Genomic DNA, 18,808 nt, shown 5'->3' on the forward strand with positions numbered 1-18,808 from the left:
CACGAGGCCAGTCTAACGTTGGCCTGCTCACCTGTCTAGGGCAGTCTGCTCTGCCTCTCCTGCCATAGCTTGATGTTTAATGAACTAAATGTAATAAGGGGGAGGCTGCCTATCTTAATGCCCCGATGCCTAGGGCGATATACACAGCTCTGACCTTCCCTATACCATGTTCCATGTCTCACAGATGGCATCCATATTGCTACAGTGCTTCACACTGTGACCCATGCTCCAAAGTCCCACATGGGACTCACTCATGCCCCCTTACTGGGGCTCACTCCCTGAACTACTTGTGGGGCTGGCTTATATACAGATCTTCAGTTCACCCTTGCATGCCCCAGCCCTCCAGGTCACCCCCATGACCCTACTCCACACCAATACTGTATAGCCCTTCAGGCCACTCTTGCGGCCCTACTCTACGTGGCTCATTCTCTCACTATACCCCCCTCACAGGGCCAACACTCTGTCCCCTTCGCTGGAGCCATTCTTCCACCCCCTCATTATGGCCAACTCCTGGCCCCCCTCACCAGGGCCTTGGGTCTTACACCCCATGGGCTCAGGTGTCTAAAGATGTGCCTGGCTCCACAGCCTCCCTACTACTCACTATGCTGTGGGGGTTGGGGCTATAAGGCGCTCCTTACTCGCCTTTCACTGGAAAGGCATCTGGCATGGCATTTCCTGGGGACTACCTCACCATGGGTGGACCCACCATGCTATCCTACTGCAGCAGAGTGTAGTGTTCAGTCATACCGCAGGACCAGGAGCATCCTGCCATCCCCATAGCTCCTGTCCTTACCTCCAAGAATGTTCTGAGCAGCAGCTTAGCTGGTAGGGGTGTGCGAAACGTGCTGTATTCTATTTGGATTCAGCCTGAATTAGGGACAGTGATTCAATTTATTGATTCGGATCACTGTCCTGATTTGGCCAAATTTGAATCTGCAGATTCGATGCTGAATCGGAGAATCAGTGATTCAGACATAGACACAGCTTTAAATGTTTTTTCTACATACCTTGAGATATCAGGCGCAGCTCATGAACACTGCTATGGTGGGGCACACATTTAAAGCTGTCTATGTTCGAATTGTTGAATCTTTCCAAATCTCTCTGAATCAATTTGGAGGGTTCTGATTGGATTCGGAGAGATTAAAGGGTCTCCTGATTCTATTCGGAGATTCAGCCACCGAATCGGGCCAAATCTCCACTGAATCGAATCAGTGACTGAAGTGTCACACAGCCCTATCAGCTGGGTGGTGTTCTTCCAGCTGCCAGCAGCAGACTGCTGGCTCAGCAATGAGTGCCTGAGTTAAAATGGAGGCTGCTCAGCTCCCTCCTCCAATCACAGGATCTTCCTGCAGTTATGTGACCACCTCATTAGGGCTGGTCCGCACCTGCCAGCTGCCCTGCTGCCTGCTCTAAGCCCTTAAAGTGGCAGGCACCAAAGTTGCTCTGTTACACAATGTTACACAGAAATCTCCTGGGAGATCTTTTCTTTCCTGGTCATGTCCTTTAAAAATAAGATTATGTTTTCCCTTTAAAATACAGACCCTTGCTGCATGTGCCTGATATAACAGATAAAGAAATGGTGAAAGAGAAGGAGAGAAACTGTAAGACAAGAAGGTTGGATGGTGCACAGACAGCAAGTGGGTGTGCTGTAAGAGAAGGGGTGCAGCTCTGGTATAGCTAAGGTGTAGCTGAAAGTGAGGAAGGGAAGCTTGGTTGCCTACAACAGCAGGGGACTAGATTTGGTGACTTAAATGGGCTCTGTCCTTTGTTCTTAATTTTAAGTGAAATAAAAAAAGCAAACAGAACAAATGGATTTAAGCAAGAACAGCAGCTGTTGTATTCTAATTGTTATGTGTGAACAAGCTGAGAAAGTTACAAATGTAGCAAAATCACATCAACATTAACAGAACTTCATTCAGCATTAAAGATGGAGCAGTTTTGCCATATTTGTATCATTAATTTCTACATGCTCCTTTCCTCTCCGGTGCTATTATTCTTTTAGTAATCAGGTTCTCTATTCTACTGCACTTCTCTTGTAGCCACTTCTGATAATATCTCTTTGCTCCTACTTTACAGCTCTTCTCCATTCTTTTAAGCAACCTGTTTTTATTTATATATGGATTAATATACATGCTTTTGTTCTATCTGCTATTTAATGCCAATTCTCAACCAAGCCAGAAGACCTTGGTCCTGACCCAGATGACATCTGTGCCCCCTCAACACAGACTACACCAGCTTGGAACCCATTAGACTCCAAGGTGCCTCCCCTGCTCTATTTCCTGCCAATAATAAAAGATTCTCTGAATCTGTAGAAGATAATCAGGAAATTCAGAGATCTGTTACTGTATCAGCCAGGTGCTTATCTTTAAATTTTGAACAGGAAAAAATGGATTAAACCCCAAATTTTGGTCAAAACACAACATGAAGAAATGTTTTCATTGTTTAATATGCCAGCTCATTAGTATAACAAGTTAGAAGTTACCAAGCACTCTTCATCTAGCAGCTCCAATATTCCCATTTTAGCTTCAATAAGGTCAATAGCTGGTTGGTTGTCATAAAAATCTATTAGGGTCCATGGAATATCTTCCTTCATATACTCCTCTTGTTCAAGTTTAAAGACATGCTAGCAATGAAAATGTCAACATTACCAAAAATACAGGTTAATTATTTAGAAACACGATACAGGCAGTTTAGCAATACATTAAAAAACACAGGGAAAGCTACCATGTTCATGTGATATGCAGTATATATCTTTGAAAAAAGTGGGCTTTTATATACAAAAAATAAAATATCTTCTTTATTACTGTGAATTGTTACAATACATACCAGCCAAGATATACAGTTGCAACAAAACATACTCACGTACCAGGTTAAATTGTTGTTGTAGTTTTTCATTAGCATAATTGATACAAAATTGTTCAAAACTGTTCACATCAAAAGTTTCAAAGCTGAAATACATTATAAATAAGAGGAAGATGTAATAGCATGGGGAAAAATAGGCACATGATCACTTAAGAGTAAATGCTAATTCTCTATGGGACTTTGGAGTAAGATGCTGCTTATAATAGAAATATATACTAACTTGATATTCTCTCAAACTTCCTAGCTCAGGCCTGAATATACAATGGAATTGAAAACGTTCCAAAAAACTAAGATAACCAACCAGATAACCAACCAGTAAAGAAGCACATTGTACATCAAAGTAACAGTACCTTTAGAGTGGGTTCCCCAAAAACATTTCTGAAAAGGTGAATATGAAAGACTGGTATCATGAGAAGTAACAAACTCAAGGACAATTGTTACTTTAAGATGCTATAAATATTAATCTTCATAAACAAGTTGTGCTACTGTACTGCAGGGAGAAGATTTTACAGAACACAAGACTGCATCTCTGTGGATAAATGGAGTCTTTGAAAGCTAATTCACAGTAACACAGAATGTACATAACATTTCCCAAATGCACAGACATACAGGTCAGAGACTAGAGACATACTGACAGCAAAGAAAGGTAGAACATTACATTCATTTTTCTCCAGAGATAATCTTACCCATAAATGTCTAGGACGCCAATAAAAGTGTGCTGCTTCCCAGTAAACTGCAAGGCTTGGTTAATTCTTTCCACAATGTAGTCAAACAAGTGAGAATAGATTTTCTTTGCCAATGCATCCCTAGCATTAAGAGCTTGTAGTTTTGTCATTGGCTTTATTACAGTCTCTGAGGAAGTGATAATCTTTCGCTGGCACAACCACTGTGCCATTGGTTCACTATCTAAATCCAGAAGTTCACAGAATATATCAAGATGTTTATCCTCCAGCTTTAAAGGAGAAAAATAAATATTAATAGAACGTATTTAAAAGTTGTATCTAACGAATACTTAAAATACATAGGTGGAATCCTGGCCCTGTTGGAGTCAGTGGCCGCATATGTGTTGACTTAAAAAAGGTCAGGATTTCAACCTATGGGATTCGTTTATGATATAGGACCATACTCAGCATTTGTTATTCAAGTAAAAATCCCTACTGATGTCAAAAGGAGTTTTATGGAGTATGCAATGCTCAACAGAACCTTCTCTACAGAGGGGGATAACTCCCCTGGACTGGACAAGATGAACCTACTGCAGAGTGAAGAAAAGAAAGGTAGTTTTAAGCTATATTGCGTTGCCCTGGTTTGGGGGCCACTAAATGTTGGTTTAGACCAGTGATTCTCAATCATAGTGCCATGGCATCCTGGGATGCCTTGAGATCTTTTCCAGGGTGCCACAGGGTGCCATACAATGTTAGCACTATTAGGTTTGCAAACAAGATAAACCCAGTTTCAAACAGGAATCCATAGTGTTAAAACCATTCTAACCTGTTCTCTGAGACGTTTACAATAGAAGAATTGCACTATTATTTTTCTATAGTCAAAAATTAGTGAAAGCTCAAAGCGGGCAATTTCTGACGTGTGGCTTGAGTCTACTGAGGGGTACCTCAAATCTACTGAGGTTGCCTCAAATCTAAAAAGGTTGAGAACCATTGGTTTAGACTCCTGGCACAAATCTGAGTAGCCTTGAGGCTGCTGTCTTGCACAGACTACAAGCAGTCGCAAGGGCCATTCCAGTAGTTGCAGATCAGCAGGAAACGGGAATGCTGACCACATCCTTCTCCTTGTTCTTTAACTCGAGCATGCATCGTCTTAACAGCACTGGCTTACAAGCAACTATCTTGAGTGTTCAGCTGAGAATTATATTAGGCAAGTGACATTGTGAAGTAACTTTAATTTGCCAGATTTAGAGCTGATGTCCAAATCCCAGAACTGAGACCAAAGATTTTTACAAGAAATGTCTCACAAATAAAAGGATGCATCAAGGCAACCTGTAACATGGAGACTGAGGAAAGATATTCTAGGTGTCTCGGACACATCTGAGAGGATTAGCAATTGCCTGGCAAATAAAGAAAAAGTTAGCAGATATTTGAATGAATGAACAGATTCCTTACACTGACTGATGATCTGTCATCACCAACAGCCATTATTTGCACATTGCCTAAGTGCAGGATTGCTGCCAGTAACTTAAAAACATCCATCTGAAAATCTTCCTTCAGACCTAAAACAAAGAGATATTTTTTAAATATAGTAAAAAAACAAAATCTATTGATGAAAAGCAAGATCTTGGAACACTTTCAATTCTGCTTCAAAAAATTAGTAATTCCATGGGATCAGAACTCTAGGTAGAGGTGATATCTTTTATTAGACCAACTAGATATTTGCAAAAAAAAATTATTTGCAAGCTTTTGGGCACACACACCCTTCTTCTGTGAGTGCGCCCGAAAGCTTGCAAAGAAAATATTTTTTTTTGCAAATATCTAGTTGGTCTAATAAAAGTTATCACCTTTACCCAGAGTTCTGATTGCTTTTGCCTGTATATCAATACAGCTACAGTCTGTATCCCTTGTAATTCCATAGGGCTTCACTGTTTGCTGTTCACAGACACATTTCTGCCTATTTTTCTACCCTTCTCAATCTTGGCAGCAGGGGAATAAATTCAAGTACTTTCATGAACAGAGGAGCTACAATTCTCTGTGGCCTTTACGTCAGGCACACAAGGATAAGGAAGGCTCTATGCTACCTTTTCTTTACTTGATGCCAGCATAAAGGTGAGTCAGACTCTAGCCCTAGCTGATTTATATCATTCACAATAAATACCAACTTGTAAACTGCTACTTGCTATGTTTATGTAATTACTACACAAACTCACCAGTTATTTAAAGCATATTCATCTCTCTGGTCATTTCAGAACTTATTTTCTTAGTTCAGGTCAAATATTCTTATTTACCTAGTAGAGTGAACGTTTTCCGAGTTTCCACCATGTCCGCTCTGTCATCAATTCCCTCAATAACAGTATTGCCACCCATTCGTGTATAATTAAATTCTTCTGCACTCCCTGCAGATGAAAGGTAAAACTGGCAACACTGAACAAGTTTGGTACCAGGACAGAGAATATTTCACCACAAGGTCAGTAAAAATGTAAACTGCTGCTGTCTGTCAGGAATTCTAAAATGAGCTGGTGACCTGAGTCCACTTATTAGTAGGCAAGAATCCATGATAAAACCAGCACAAGTGGCACTGACCAGCACTCTGGTTGACACTCTCAACAGAAGGGCTGAAGAACTGTTATGGAGACACAACAGTCATATAGGTCTAGGGTTTTTAACAGGTAGAACTTTAGAACAAGTAGAACAGAGAAACCATCAGTCTCCAAGGCTATCACTATGACAACCTTTACTAAATGAAGTGGTGCAGTAGAATTTTCAAAGGCTGGAAACACTGTGGTTGTGTCTGTACCAGGACATGGGCAGGTTAGTTAACATGAGAGCAGGCTACTGACCCTGTCATTCAGAAGCAAGAGGTACCCAGCCCAAAGTAACACACTCACATAGCTGCACTGCTTCTGGCTGAGGTGGCATCTTACTCAGAGGAGGGTGCCAATGATAGGCATGGTGGACATTTTTACATGTGCTCCAGATGTGGTACTGGGAGCTTTTAATTAGCAAGCTGAGCTAATTAAAAGTGCCTGGCACTGCATTAAACATGTGCAGAGACGCATTGCCTAACCCTGTGCTCTGAAAGCCAATAGCAAATTTCCGATTAGATTAATTATTGTTTATTAGATTTATATGCTGCACTTCCCAATAAAGGTTTGGGTGGTTTGGGGGGGAAAAACCCTTAAAAAATACCTTTGTGAGGTTAAAAAATAACTTAGTTATTTGAAACCTACCCAATTTAAGAGGCTTAAATTCTGGTTGCAGAGCAGATGCACACAACTGATAGAATATGTGGTAGTTTCTTTCGTTCTCTGACTGTAAATGGAAGAAAAGAACCTCATGACAGAAAGAGAAATGAACATGGAATAACTTTTGATACTTGACTACAGTTGAAAAGGGTGAGCAATTATAGTGTAAATTCCACTGCGATATAGTTTGGTCAAGCACTGTCTGATGCTAAAATTCAGCAAGCATGTTAACTGTGACAAATCCCAGCATGCTTCTTCCTCAAACTAAATGTTACTGTTCAGACTTTTTCGCCAAAATGGTTATTCTAATAACTGGTTCAGTTAAAAATGTAACAAGAACTGGCAAATGTAATAATGAACACAGTAGCTTTTGGAAGTGCCAAATGAAACTCCCTAACAGAAACTGAAAAGCTCTCAAGACTCTTTTATAGTAATCTTCTAGAACAACGAAATACAGAAGAAGCAGTTATCATTACAAGAAGAGCTACTACTGCAAAAATATATTAAAATATTTTTACAAAAAAAAGATAGTGTCTCTAGTGCAGTATCACTATTCCACCATGATGCTATAAATGATTGATACACAATTATGCCCTGATTCTATAAACACTTAGGGACATATTTAACATGCACATGCATGTAAGTGGTTGCAGGACTGGAAAAATAGAAAAATATATTATGTTATATTGCAAACTTTTCCAACTTGTACACATCAAAGATTAATGTTATTAACCATAACATGCTGTGTTATGGTTAATAACTTCAAGGGTCGAGCCAAGCAGCCAGCAGGTGCCTAACTGCGGCAGCCATTTTAAATCCATGGCTGCCTATTGAAACAGGGCAGTTCACTGCTGGCAGGCCTGGTAGTAACACTGTCTGGCTGCTAGGCTGAATACAACATCCTGGAGGTAAGGGCAGGAGCTGTAGGGGATGGTTTGGAGGCTCCTGGTCCTGGCCATGACCTAAAACTGTACCCTGTTGGGAGTGGGTGGCTCTCAGTGGCATGGGAGCCCCCAGGAAATGCCAAGCCAGTTACCACCCCAGTGAAAGGCGAGTAGGGGTGCTTTAACCCCAGCCCTCACCTTCGGGTGGGCCATATAACACCAGAGCAGGGTAGGCCAGGTAAGCTTCTGAAGGTGCCTTAACCTGCTGGGAGAGTGACCCCTCAGGGCCAGACACACTTCCAGGAGCACCTGAGCTGGGAATGGGGGACCCTGATCCCTAAGTGCAGGCAGGAGGTGAAAACCCAACCGAAACACACGACTGGTCAATGCTGGGGCCAGGACAGGAAGGGTCAAAAGGGCCAGGGGCCCACCGTAAGGGGTACCCATAATAAGCAAAGAAGCTCGGGGTCCCAACTGACCTGAGACTGGGCCAGGGCTTACAGAAGCCGAAGGGCCCCATGATTGGGGGCCACAGCTAATGGGTGATGGGGATGGTTGAGCCAACTACCTGAGATGGCATCTGTAGGGGGGGAATAGAGCTGCGGACAGCCTCCCCAAGATTGGGGTATAAAATGGGCAGCCTCCCGCCTTAATTGACAGCCTTAATTAATTAACAACAAGGTGTGGTGGGTGAGACAGGTGAGCGGTGTGCCCAGAGGCAGGTGGGAAACTAGCTCTGTGGCTATCCAGGGACACCCACTTTGCCACACATGCATTTGGCAATTTAACCTTGTTAACGATTGTACCTACTACACAATACTCAATAAGGTTTATATTTCCCATTTACTTCTACTACACTGATTATGTTCAGACAAATAATAAAATCTGATCATTGAAGGCAGTGGGGGCCAACCTTTTTGGCAGACATGCCACATAGCTCTGTACCCTTCCCCAGTGCCACTCTGATATCCTTCCTCTCCCTGATCCACTGCTGTTTTCTGCTCTGCCATCCCTGCCTGGTCTGCTGCTCTGATTTCTACCACTGGTCTTACCTACTGTTGTTATGCTTGTTCCCTACTGGATCTGCTGTGCGCCACAGACTGGGCAACCTTGACTTAAAGCATGAGGAATTAGTGAGATCTTTGGTCATTTACTTGTTTTAAAAATGCTATTAGAAAAGCATCTCAGTTTATCATGCCTTCCATAAAAAAACATTATCTCTTCCCAAAAGAAAAAGGGAAAGCATGTCCACACCAGAAATGGTATAACAGTCTTGCCAGAGGTACTTAGAAATATTTTACATGTTAGATGTTTGCAGATAGAGGCATTTTTAAAAATGCTGGAATTTTACTAGCAACGTTGCTAAATGGAGACAGAACTTCAGACAGAAGTTTTCCAAAATTATGGTGGGCAGTATATCAGGCCATTACTCTAGTCATTATTAACTTCAGAGACCAGTCTAAATACCTATAGAGCCCATTACCAGGCTCTTGGTGACCTTAAACTACAGGCAACCCCTGCTTAATGCTGTTTCATTTAGCGCTACTTCATTATAACGTTCATTTTACATTCATATCTGATTCCACTTACTGCTCAGCGAGTTTTGTTATAACTCTCCTGAGAGGGAAACTCAGTTATCAACACAGCGGTCCAGCCAGGAATCGTGTAGTGCCAGAGCGGACAGTGGGTGGGTGGAGGTGGGGTGGGGAGAAGAGGTGGTGGTGGGCAGGAAAGTAGGGAAATGGTGGCGGCAGATGGAGAGATGAGTAGGTGGGCAGGTGTGAGTGTGGGGCCCACACTGCTGCCCTTGGGCCAGGGCCAGCGGGGTCCCAGGGTGGGGTGGCAGGAGCGTGGGGTCCAGGTTGGCAGGAGCTCTATGGAGCCAGGCTGGGCGGAACCAGCCTGAAGTGACCATGGCTGTAGCTGTGACCATCCCCACTGCCTGCTGCCCATCATGGAGGGGACCAACAGCACCACCTCTGCAGCCTGGGCCTGGGCAGGCAGAAATGGCACAGCATCAGGTGAGCTGGGCCTGAGCTACCAGGTGCTCATGTTGCTGCTGCTGGGCACCCTAGTAACGAATTATATTTATTTACATTAATCCCTATGGGAAAATGGGTTTCATTTAAACGCTGTTCTGCTTAACGCTTGATTTTTTGGGGAACCAGTTAAAAGCACTAAGTGAGGGTTGCCTGTATTCACTTTCATCTCTCATTTCACCTCGTCCCAGCCAAGTAACTCAATTTAGCCATGTCTCCAGCATGACAAAGGAAAACTTTGGGAGCAAAGCAACACAGAAATTACTGAGTGAAAAGAAGTGACAACTAGGCTGGCCATACTATTTCAACTAGTTGGCAAAAACAACAATATAAATTTTAATTAAGTAATTTTGTTCTTTCCAAATGCCTCAGGTTCATTTCTATCATGTACTCCAATATTACAAGCATCCTTTGTTTAAATAATGCCCAAAACAAGATACCATGCATTCATTCATCCATCCATTCCCCTTCTCAGTCTTGTCCTGAGAAGCCAATGTACTGCACAGAGCAGAAGTTTACAACTCCTCCTTTCACCTGGCTTCTTCATCTCCTTTGTGTGGCAAAGATGAGTTCGATTTTGTGGCCTGAGGTCACGATGGGCAGCAAGCAATATAGCACTTTTAGGTGCAACATACTGTTTCACTGTACATCTCCCCATGGGTGCTTGCACACATGATGGGGGTTTAATCCCCAATGTTTTATTCTATGCCCTTTGAGTTGAAACAGTGGGTTTTTAATTGAAACCCACCATTTCAATTTTCCCCGCCACGTTACAGTGATGGGCCTGATCCTTTTTATTTGTTGAAGCCGGAACTTGCCCACAGCTAGGGGGTGACCTGAAAGAGGGCCAAGCAGCCCTTGAGCAGCAGGGGCCCCAGTCCTTCCCTCTGCAGTTGTGGCATCCCCTGGGGCCATCTGGACAGGCTGCTAGTGGGCCAGGTGCTGCCCCAGCTCAGAGGCAGCATCCAGCCCACTCCAACTGGTTCCCTGAGCCTGCCCAGGGAGCAGGCTTCTAGCAGGCGGGCTCAGGGAATGGTTGGATCAAGCTGGGGCAACACCCAGCCCACTAGCAGCTTGCCCAGGTGGCCCCACTGCTGCAGAGGGATGGACTGGGGCCCTCCAATAGCTCAGGGGCTGCTCAGCCCACTAGCAGCTCATCCCCCCCTCCCCCCCCAGCCACAGGCAGGCTTTACTGGGAAAAAAAAAAGGATCTGGACTGTTACCACTTCTGCCTTCAGCAGGTGCCTGCTGAAGGCAGAAGCTGAGGGGTCTGATCCTTTATTTTGGAGGAGCCAGCCCATCTCTCCCCGTGGCTTTCCTCCGCAGTGGTGGTACCCTGCAGTATTGGGATGGGATGTTAGCGGGCTGGGTGCTGCCCCAGCTTGGAGGCAGTACTTGGCCCAATCCAACTCTTCCCTGACCCCAAGTTGGGGCAGCACCTGGCCTGCTAGCAGCCTGCCTGGGTGGCCCTGGGGAGCGCCGTCACCATGGAAAGAACGGGGGCCCCCCCATAGCTCAGGGGACGCTCAGCCCCCCGCGCCATCCCAGCTCAGCAATTGGCCAGGGGGGACCCCAGATGCCCCCCCTAGACCCAGGAGGCACCAGTTGCTGAGCCAGGGGGATGCAGGGGGGCCCCCCCTGCGTGTTCCCTAGTGGACCTGGAAGTGGACCAGAAGTGCTTCTGGTCCACTTTCAGGTCTGCTGCTGAGTGTGCTGGGGAGCCCCTGGCACTCCTGAAGGACACTCCATGCACCCCAGTATTGCAGTATTCATGAGCTGCCTGCTACCTAGAGGTATGTAGAACAAACATTTAAAGTTGTGTTTATGTCCAAATCGCCAAATCTTTCTGAATCTCTCTGAATCGATTTGGAGGGTTCCGATTTCAATTCAGAGAGATTCAAGGGTTTCCTGATTCGATTTGGAGATTCGGCCACAGAATCAGGCCAAATCTCCGCCGAATCAAATTGGGGACTGAAGCCTCACACAGCCCTACTGCATCATTGCAACAACAGTGCACACTGAACTATATCTGGATGTATTCTGGTTTGCAGTGATGCAGAATCATTTAAAACGCACAAAAGTCTTGCACATGTACACTGTGATGCCATTAAGCCATACAAAGTAATATTTTCATCAAGTTAACGGCATCATGTGTACAATTCTAAGAGACCAGTGTCTTCTGTCATACTCTATGTAGTATAAGCAGATGGGGAGATACATGCCTAATTAAGGCTGGTCTTGTATTCCAGATGAAGTTAAAAGCTGAATAAAATTAATACATGTTATGCAAAATATCACCTTACAACCTTAGGAAAATTCTAATAAAGTTAGAGAATTGTATTGCAGTGATTTCATTGCAGTTGGCTTTTGGAATTAATTTTACTCACTTGAAAAACAACCCTGGATTTCTCAAGTAGGTATGTCCTCATATTTGCTCCAATGATCTGATGCCTCCGATCAAAGCTGATTTCGGTGTATTTCCCAAACCGACTACTGTTGTCATTGCGTGTTGTTTTTGCATTACCCACAGCCTACAAAAAGTATAATCTCTTTAACAAACAGTTTGTTTTAAAGGAATCATTCAGGCTTTCACGTGGGGACACCTCTCTTAAACCATGACTTAGATGGCCAAAGATTTCAGTGCCCCGTGATCTCTGGAAGCACAAAAATGTGAAATACTGGAGTTACTTTGTGAGGCTCAAGTTTGAAAATTAGTCTCAAGGTAAAATGCACATATTAAAATGCACATATTAAAAGTTGCACAGTATATTCTGAACATTAGATAAAATATAAATACCTAGTACAGGGCTTTCAACCTTTTTCTATCCACAACTACAAAACCATGCCTGTTTCCTCTCCCATAACCTAAATCCCAGAATCTTCTCTACTAATTCAAATTAAATGACAAAACAAAACCTTCAGAACTGCAACATAACAGAATCTGTTAATTTATTAAAAGTTCTTTTGTTCTTTACATGGCATATCTCAATTTGATAATTTATTTTTAATATATACATTAACAGATAAACAGTTTAAATTAGGGTTATAATAGTCAGAAACTTAATAGTGGTCTGTTTTTTAAAAAGCATAGAGATTTCTAATCTCTCACAGAAGTTAAGTAGAGATACAAGTACTCAACTCTTCAAAAATATGACTAGTGATTTAGACTGGAGCTTGCCAATGACAGGCCAGATCTGAAGGAATTTCTTTTCTTTAAAAGATGGTTAAAGGGAAATATGGAACTGGAGGAACTATATATAGACTCTACACATTTTTACAAAGTATATGTTATAATCCAGGATTTATGCACATAAGAAAATTAAACAAACCTGTGATTCAGAAAAAAGGGCATACATATTTTGAACTACACTAACCAGCTGAAAATCCAGGCCTTATATAGCTTGCTACAATTTACTAGAACTTCTGGAATGGGTAATGCCTTCAGTGACAGGTGTTCACCAGTATTCAAGGTACTCCCCTTAACAAATATAAAAATCCTTTACAAATACATTCTTAATTTTACCTCTGTTATTGGGTTGGAAGCCAATACTTTATCCTCAACATGTGCATTGCTGCTTGACTTACTGACCATGGCAAAATATCTCATAGCATACCGAGCAGACACAGTCTTTCCAGCTCCTGATTCTCCACTGACTATAATGGACTGATTTTTGTTATTTCTAAAACAAAGTAGTAATAAAGATACTTTAAATATCTTGCAAATTTAAGAAGTGTATATATCTAATAATCTACACACATGAAATAACTGCATGGACTTGCAGTTATAGCCAAAGCTGCTAATCACTCTCACCTCCTCTTTGGGCTTTTGGCTTCTTCCCTCACATTTATCTCTTGTAATCTAGTATCACTACAATTCACTGGGATCACTTTTGTCTTTTCTCTGGTCAACAAGATGTAAATTCTAAAAGCTCTTGACCACTTAGCATCTCTCCATAAGAGTGCATGGTTTTCCCCTCCTTGAGGGTAGACTATACAATAGTGCTGTGTGAAGCTTCAGGTACTGATTCAGTTCGAAGGAGATTCGGCCCAATTCAGCGGCTCAATCTCTGAATCCAAAACAAACTGGGAGACCAATAAAAAGGTCCGAATCTATTCGGAAAAGATTCGGAGAACTTCAGAGATTCGGGCAGTCTCCACTCACCGCCACAGGGAGCTGGGCCCGGACACAGTGCTGGTAAGTAGCAGGGGGACATGGGGGGACCCCCCCCCCCCCCCCCATCCTAGGGGCGGGCAATTATTTTGGGCGGAGGGCCCTTACTGAGTCTTGGCAAGCCATCGAGGGCCACATAACAGGTAGCCCAGGGCAGATGAATATTAATTTTCTAAATTTTTTAGGGGCCCTGCAGGCCAGATAGAATGGCCTGGCAGGCCGCATGTGCCCCGTGGACTACATTTTGCCCAACCCTGCCCTATCTCCTGCCTGCTCCCCCAGCCCCTGTAAGCGTCCCCTGACTCCCGCCCGCTGTCCCAGCCCCGTCAATGGCTGCCCTGCCTGACCCCAGCGTCCGAGCTCTTAAAAAAAAAGTAGTCCCGCCCAGAGGGGGACTGAGGGGGTAATCTGCTGTCCCGACCCCTTAGCCCAGGAAGTCTGCTGCTTCCTGGGAGCCAGAATCCAAGACATTGCGGAGAAGATCCCTAAACTCCTCCAGCCCACTGACCACCACCCTATGCTCCTCATCCATGTGGGCACCAATGACGTGGCTCGAAGTGCTCCCAGCCGGGTCATGAGGCGCTACAGGGATTTGGGTGCGGGGCTTAAGAGTCTGGGGGTGCAGGTGGTGTTTTCTTCGATCCTCCCAGTCTCGGGCTATGGTCTGAGGAGGGGGAGGAGGATCCAGGTAGTCAACCAAAGACTGCAGCGCTGGTGTCATCGGGAAGGCTTTGGCTTCCATGACCATAGTCTGCTCTTTGGAGAGAGAGGCAGCAAGTTGCTGGGAAGGGACGGCCTTCACCTCTCTCTGCTGGGGAGGAGGCTCTTCTCAGCAAGACTGGCTGACCTGCTCCACTGGGCTAAGCCCGCCAGGGGATGGGGGGACTACTGCCACTGCTGGCCTGCAGAACAACCCTGGCAAAGCCAGCAAACCAAGGCAATTAAGGGATCCCACCCCAGCCCCAAAACAAAATGTAGGCAAGGCAAGGGCCCCCATGGGGACACTTGTGTGCCTATACACAAATGCCAGGAGCTTGGGTAATAAACAGGATGAACTTGTTCTCATGCTAAATGCAAATACCTATGATGTCACTGGGATAACAGAGACCTGGTAGGACTCCACCCATGACTGGGCCACAGATATAGACGGCTATACCCTGTACAGGAGAGATCGAGTGAACAAAAGGGGTGGGGGCGTAGCTCTCTATGTCAAGGAAAGCTACGCGTCCCTACAAGCCAACATTGGCACCCATGGTGGATGACTTGAGACCCTCTGGGTTAAAATCTGTGGGGAACATGGCACAGGGGATACTATGGTGGGAGTCTACTACAGACCCCCTACCCAGGGTCAAGACCTTGACCAGGAGTTCACCCGGGAATTGGCTGAGGCCGCATGCTCCCGGTGTATGGTTGTCATGGGAGACTTTAACTACCCAGACATCTCGTGGGAGGAGCGCTCAGCCAAATCCAAGCAGTTGCAAAGCTTTCTCTCAAGCATGGATGACCTCTATCTGACATAGGAAGTCTACAGGCCGACGAGAGGTAAAGCACTGCTTGACCTCGTTCTGGCAGCTGGGGACGACCTAATCAGAGACCTAACGATCGAAGGGAAGCTGGGTGACAGTGACCATGAGCTGATCACCTTCACCATCTGCCGTAAAGCTGGTAAGTCAGTCAGCAATACAGAAGTTCTCGACTTCAGGAAAGCTGACTTTGACAAGCTAAGGAGGCTTGTCAGAAAGGCCCTAAAGGACCACAACCCAAAGAAGAGGGGAGTTCAGGACGAGTGGTTGCTCCTCAAGGGAGCAATCATGGATGTGCAAGCGAAGTCCATCCCATCTTGAAGGAAAGGCAGCGAAAGGGCACAGCAGCCCCCTTGGCTCTCCAGGGAACTGGCAGACCTCCTGCATCTTAGAAGGAAGACCTACAAAGAATAGAGGACTGGAACCACCACCAAGGAGGAATACTCTCTCTGCTCTGGTCCGGACCTGCAGAGAGCAAACCCGGAAAGCCAAGGCTGCGATGGAACTCCAGCTAGCTACAAATATCAAGGACAATAAAAAATCCTATTTTAGATATGTGGGGAGCCAGAGGAAAAGCAAGGGCAACACTAGACCCTTGCTAAACCACATGGGGCAACTGACAACCGATGCCCAGGAAAAAGTGAACTTGCTAAGTGGGTACTTCGCGTCAGTTTTTTTTTTTTACCAGTCCCACAGGACGCCCCTGCCCACTGTGGGTCAGGCAGGCCCGAATGAGGGAGATTCCTTGCCCTCTATCGAAGCTGATCTTGTGAAGGAACACCTTGACAAGCTGGATACCTTCAAGTCAGCTGGCCCTGATGGGTTACACTCACGGTTACTCAAGGAGCTGGCAAGCATCATAGCTCAGCCCCTGGCACGGATCTTTGACACCTCTTGGCGCTCTGGTGAAGTGCCCGAAGACTAGAAGAGGGCCAATGTTGTGCCTATCTTCAAGAAAGGGAGGAAAGTAGATCCAGCAAACTACAGGCCCATCAGCCTGACCTCTATCCTGGGGAAGGTCTTGGAAAAGATTATCAAAGAGGCCATCCTTAACAGACTAACTGAAGGCAATATCCTGAGAGATACCCAGCATGGGTTTGTTGCCGGTAGGTCTTGCTTGACCAATCTCATTTCCTTCTATGTCAGGTGACCTATCACCTGGACAAAGGAGAATAGATTGATGTTGTATATCTTGACTTTTTAAAAAAAGCCTTTGATCTGGTATCCCATGATCACCTCTTGGCTAAACTGGCTAACTGAGGCCTCAACCTCACCACAATCTGCTGGCTGGGGAATTGGCTCTGCAGTAGGACCCAGAGGGTGGTGGTTGATGGGAGCCAATCATTTTGGTATGTGGTCACCAGTGGGGTCCCTCAAGGCTCTGTCCTAGGGCCTGCACTATTTAACATCTTCATCAACAACGTGGACATTGGTGTCAGAAGAGGACTGGCCAAGTTTGCTGATGGCACCAAACTCTGGGGTAAAGCATCCACAACCTGAGGAAAGGAAGGTGATCCAGGCAGATCTTGATAGGCTCATGAAATGGGCAGATGAGAACCTGATGGGGTTCAACACCGAAAAATGCAAGTTTCTCCACCTTGGGAGGAAAAACCTGCAGCATGCTTATAGGCTCAGCAGTGCTACACTGGCTAGCACCACAGATGAAAGGGACTTGGGGGTCATGATTGACCACAAGATAAACACGAGCCTTCAATGCGATGCTGCGGCTAGTAAAGCAAGCAAAATGCTGGCTTGCATCCATAGATGCTTCTCAAGCAAATCCCGGGACATCATTCTCCCGTTGTACTCTGCCTTGGTGAGGCCACAGCTGGAGTATTGTGTCCAGTTTTGGGCTCCACAATTCAAAAAGGATGTGGAGAAGCTTGAGAGGGTACAGAGGAGGGCCACGCACATGATCAGAGGTCAGGAAAACAGACCTTATGATGAGAGGCTGAGAGCCATGGGACTCTTCAGCCTGGAAAAGTGCAGGCTCAGGGGTGACCTGGTGGCCACCTATAAGTTTATTAGGGGTGCTCATCAGGATCTGGGGGAACATCTGTTCACCAAAGTGCTCCAAAGGATGATGAGATCGAATGGTCACTGACTCCGCCGCGATTCAGGTTGGACATAAGAAAGAACTTCTTCACTGTCCAAGCCCCCAAGGTTTGGAATAGACTGCCACTGGAGGCAGTTCAAGCACCCACTTTGAGCGCCTTCAAGACACATTTGGATGCCTATCTTGCTGGGATCCTATGATCCCTGCTGACTTCCTGCCCCTGGGGCAGGAGGCTGGACTCGATGATCCTCTGGGGTCCCTTCCAGCCCAAATGTCTATGAAATGTATGGAAATCTATAAAAGAGCTGGGATGCTGGGGCCAGGCAAGGCAGCCATTGACAGGGCTGGGAAAGTACACAGAGGATGGGGCCTGTTTGATTCAGAGGTTCAGCCAATTCAGTGGCAGCTGAATCGATTCGGGACCACGAGTCAAATCACCAAATCGAATCACTGTTCCCTGAATTGGCGGAATCCGAATCCCGAAGCGAATACTAGCTGCTTCGCACAGGCCTACTATACAATATTAGCCATACCAATGTAATCTTAGCTGCCTATGAAGTTACAAAGTAAAATAGTTATTATTTATGTTATAATTTAAAAATATCAGGGCAAATAATGCATTTCAGAAAGTGAATGTTAAATACACAACGTAATAGTGTACCTTGCCATTTGCTTGTAAGCCTCTTCTGCCACAGCAAATATATGTGGATCCATGTCCCCCATGTTTTGCCCACTATATGCATGGATAATAGCATCTCCATAAATTGGTAATTGTTTGTAGGGGTTCATTGCAACCAGAATGATTCCTATGGAAAAATACACGAGGTGGCAAAAATCTAAGTGACTTCAATGAGCTTAAATAAATATAAACAATGATTTAAAACGTTTTTCATAATTTATTTTAAACAGTGGTTTTGTCTTTGCTTACCACTGTACGTGTAGATAAGCTTAGACTCCACAAAACGAACTTTAAGGTTGTGTAAAACAGCAGGGTCATGGAGATAGCTAAGCGCAGTGAGGTCATTTTCACCAACAAGTATGTCAGGATTTCGCAGAGGCGGCAAGGCTGTCGGATCAACAGAGTAAGCCAATTCCTGTCACAAAAATTATGTGCAGTGTAAACATAAATGCAAACAGAACTTTTTCACTCCCTTTATACTAAACTGTTGCATGAATAACAGATCACCACTTGACTTTGTATTCCAAGAACACCAGTAACTTCAACTCAAGTGCATGGCATTTGTGTGCACAAAGAAGGTAAATGGGACCCCTCATTGTCTAATAAAAATAAAGCTGTGTGTTCTTGGCTTATACTGTGCAATGAAACACTGTGGAATTCATTCATATGAAAGAAAAAAAATAAAAT

General features: G+C 44.8%; 1 protein-coding gene across 1 annotated transcript in view; it reads right to left on the reverse strand.

Annotated features, from left to right (window-relative positions):
* Positions 1–18,808, reverse strand: part of MYO5C (myosin VC) — a 67,449-nt gene that overhangs the window by 38,048 nt on the left and 10,593 nt on the right. Inside the window, exons 3-12 of the mRNA XM_014605954.3 lie at positions 18,371–18,536; positions 18,104–18,248; positions 13,216–13,372; positions 12,080–12,223; positions 6,755–6,836; positions 5,813–5,920; positions 4,977–5,083; positions 3,549–3,814; positions 2,867–2,948; positions 2,483–2,623 (exon numbers count right to left, since the gene is read on the reverse strand). Coding sequence (XP_014461440.1) covers positions 2,483–2,623; positions 2,867–2,948; positions 3,549–3,814; positions 4,977–5,083; positions 5,813–5,920; positions 6,755–6,836; positions 12,080–12,223; positions 13,216–13,372; positions 18,104–18,248; positions 18,371–18,536 — 1,398 coding nt within the window. The remainder of the gene's footprint in view (positions 1–2,482; positions 2,624–2,866; positions 2,949–3,548; positions 3,815–4,976; positions 5,084–5,812; positions 5,921–6,754; positions 6,837–12,079; positions 12,224–13,215; positions 13,373–18,103; positions 18,249–18,370; positions 18,537–18,808) is intronic.

This window comes from Alligator mississippiensis, chromosome 11 (assembly GCF_030867095.1).
Source record: "Alligator mississippiensis isolate rAllMis1 chromosome 11, rAllMis1, whole genome shotgun sequence".
Classification (NCBI taxonomy): Eukaryota; Metazoa; Chordata; order Crocodylia; family Alligatoridae; genus Alligator; species Alligator mississippiensis.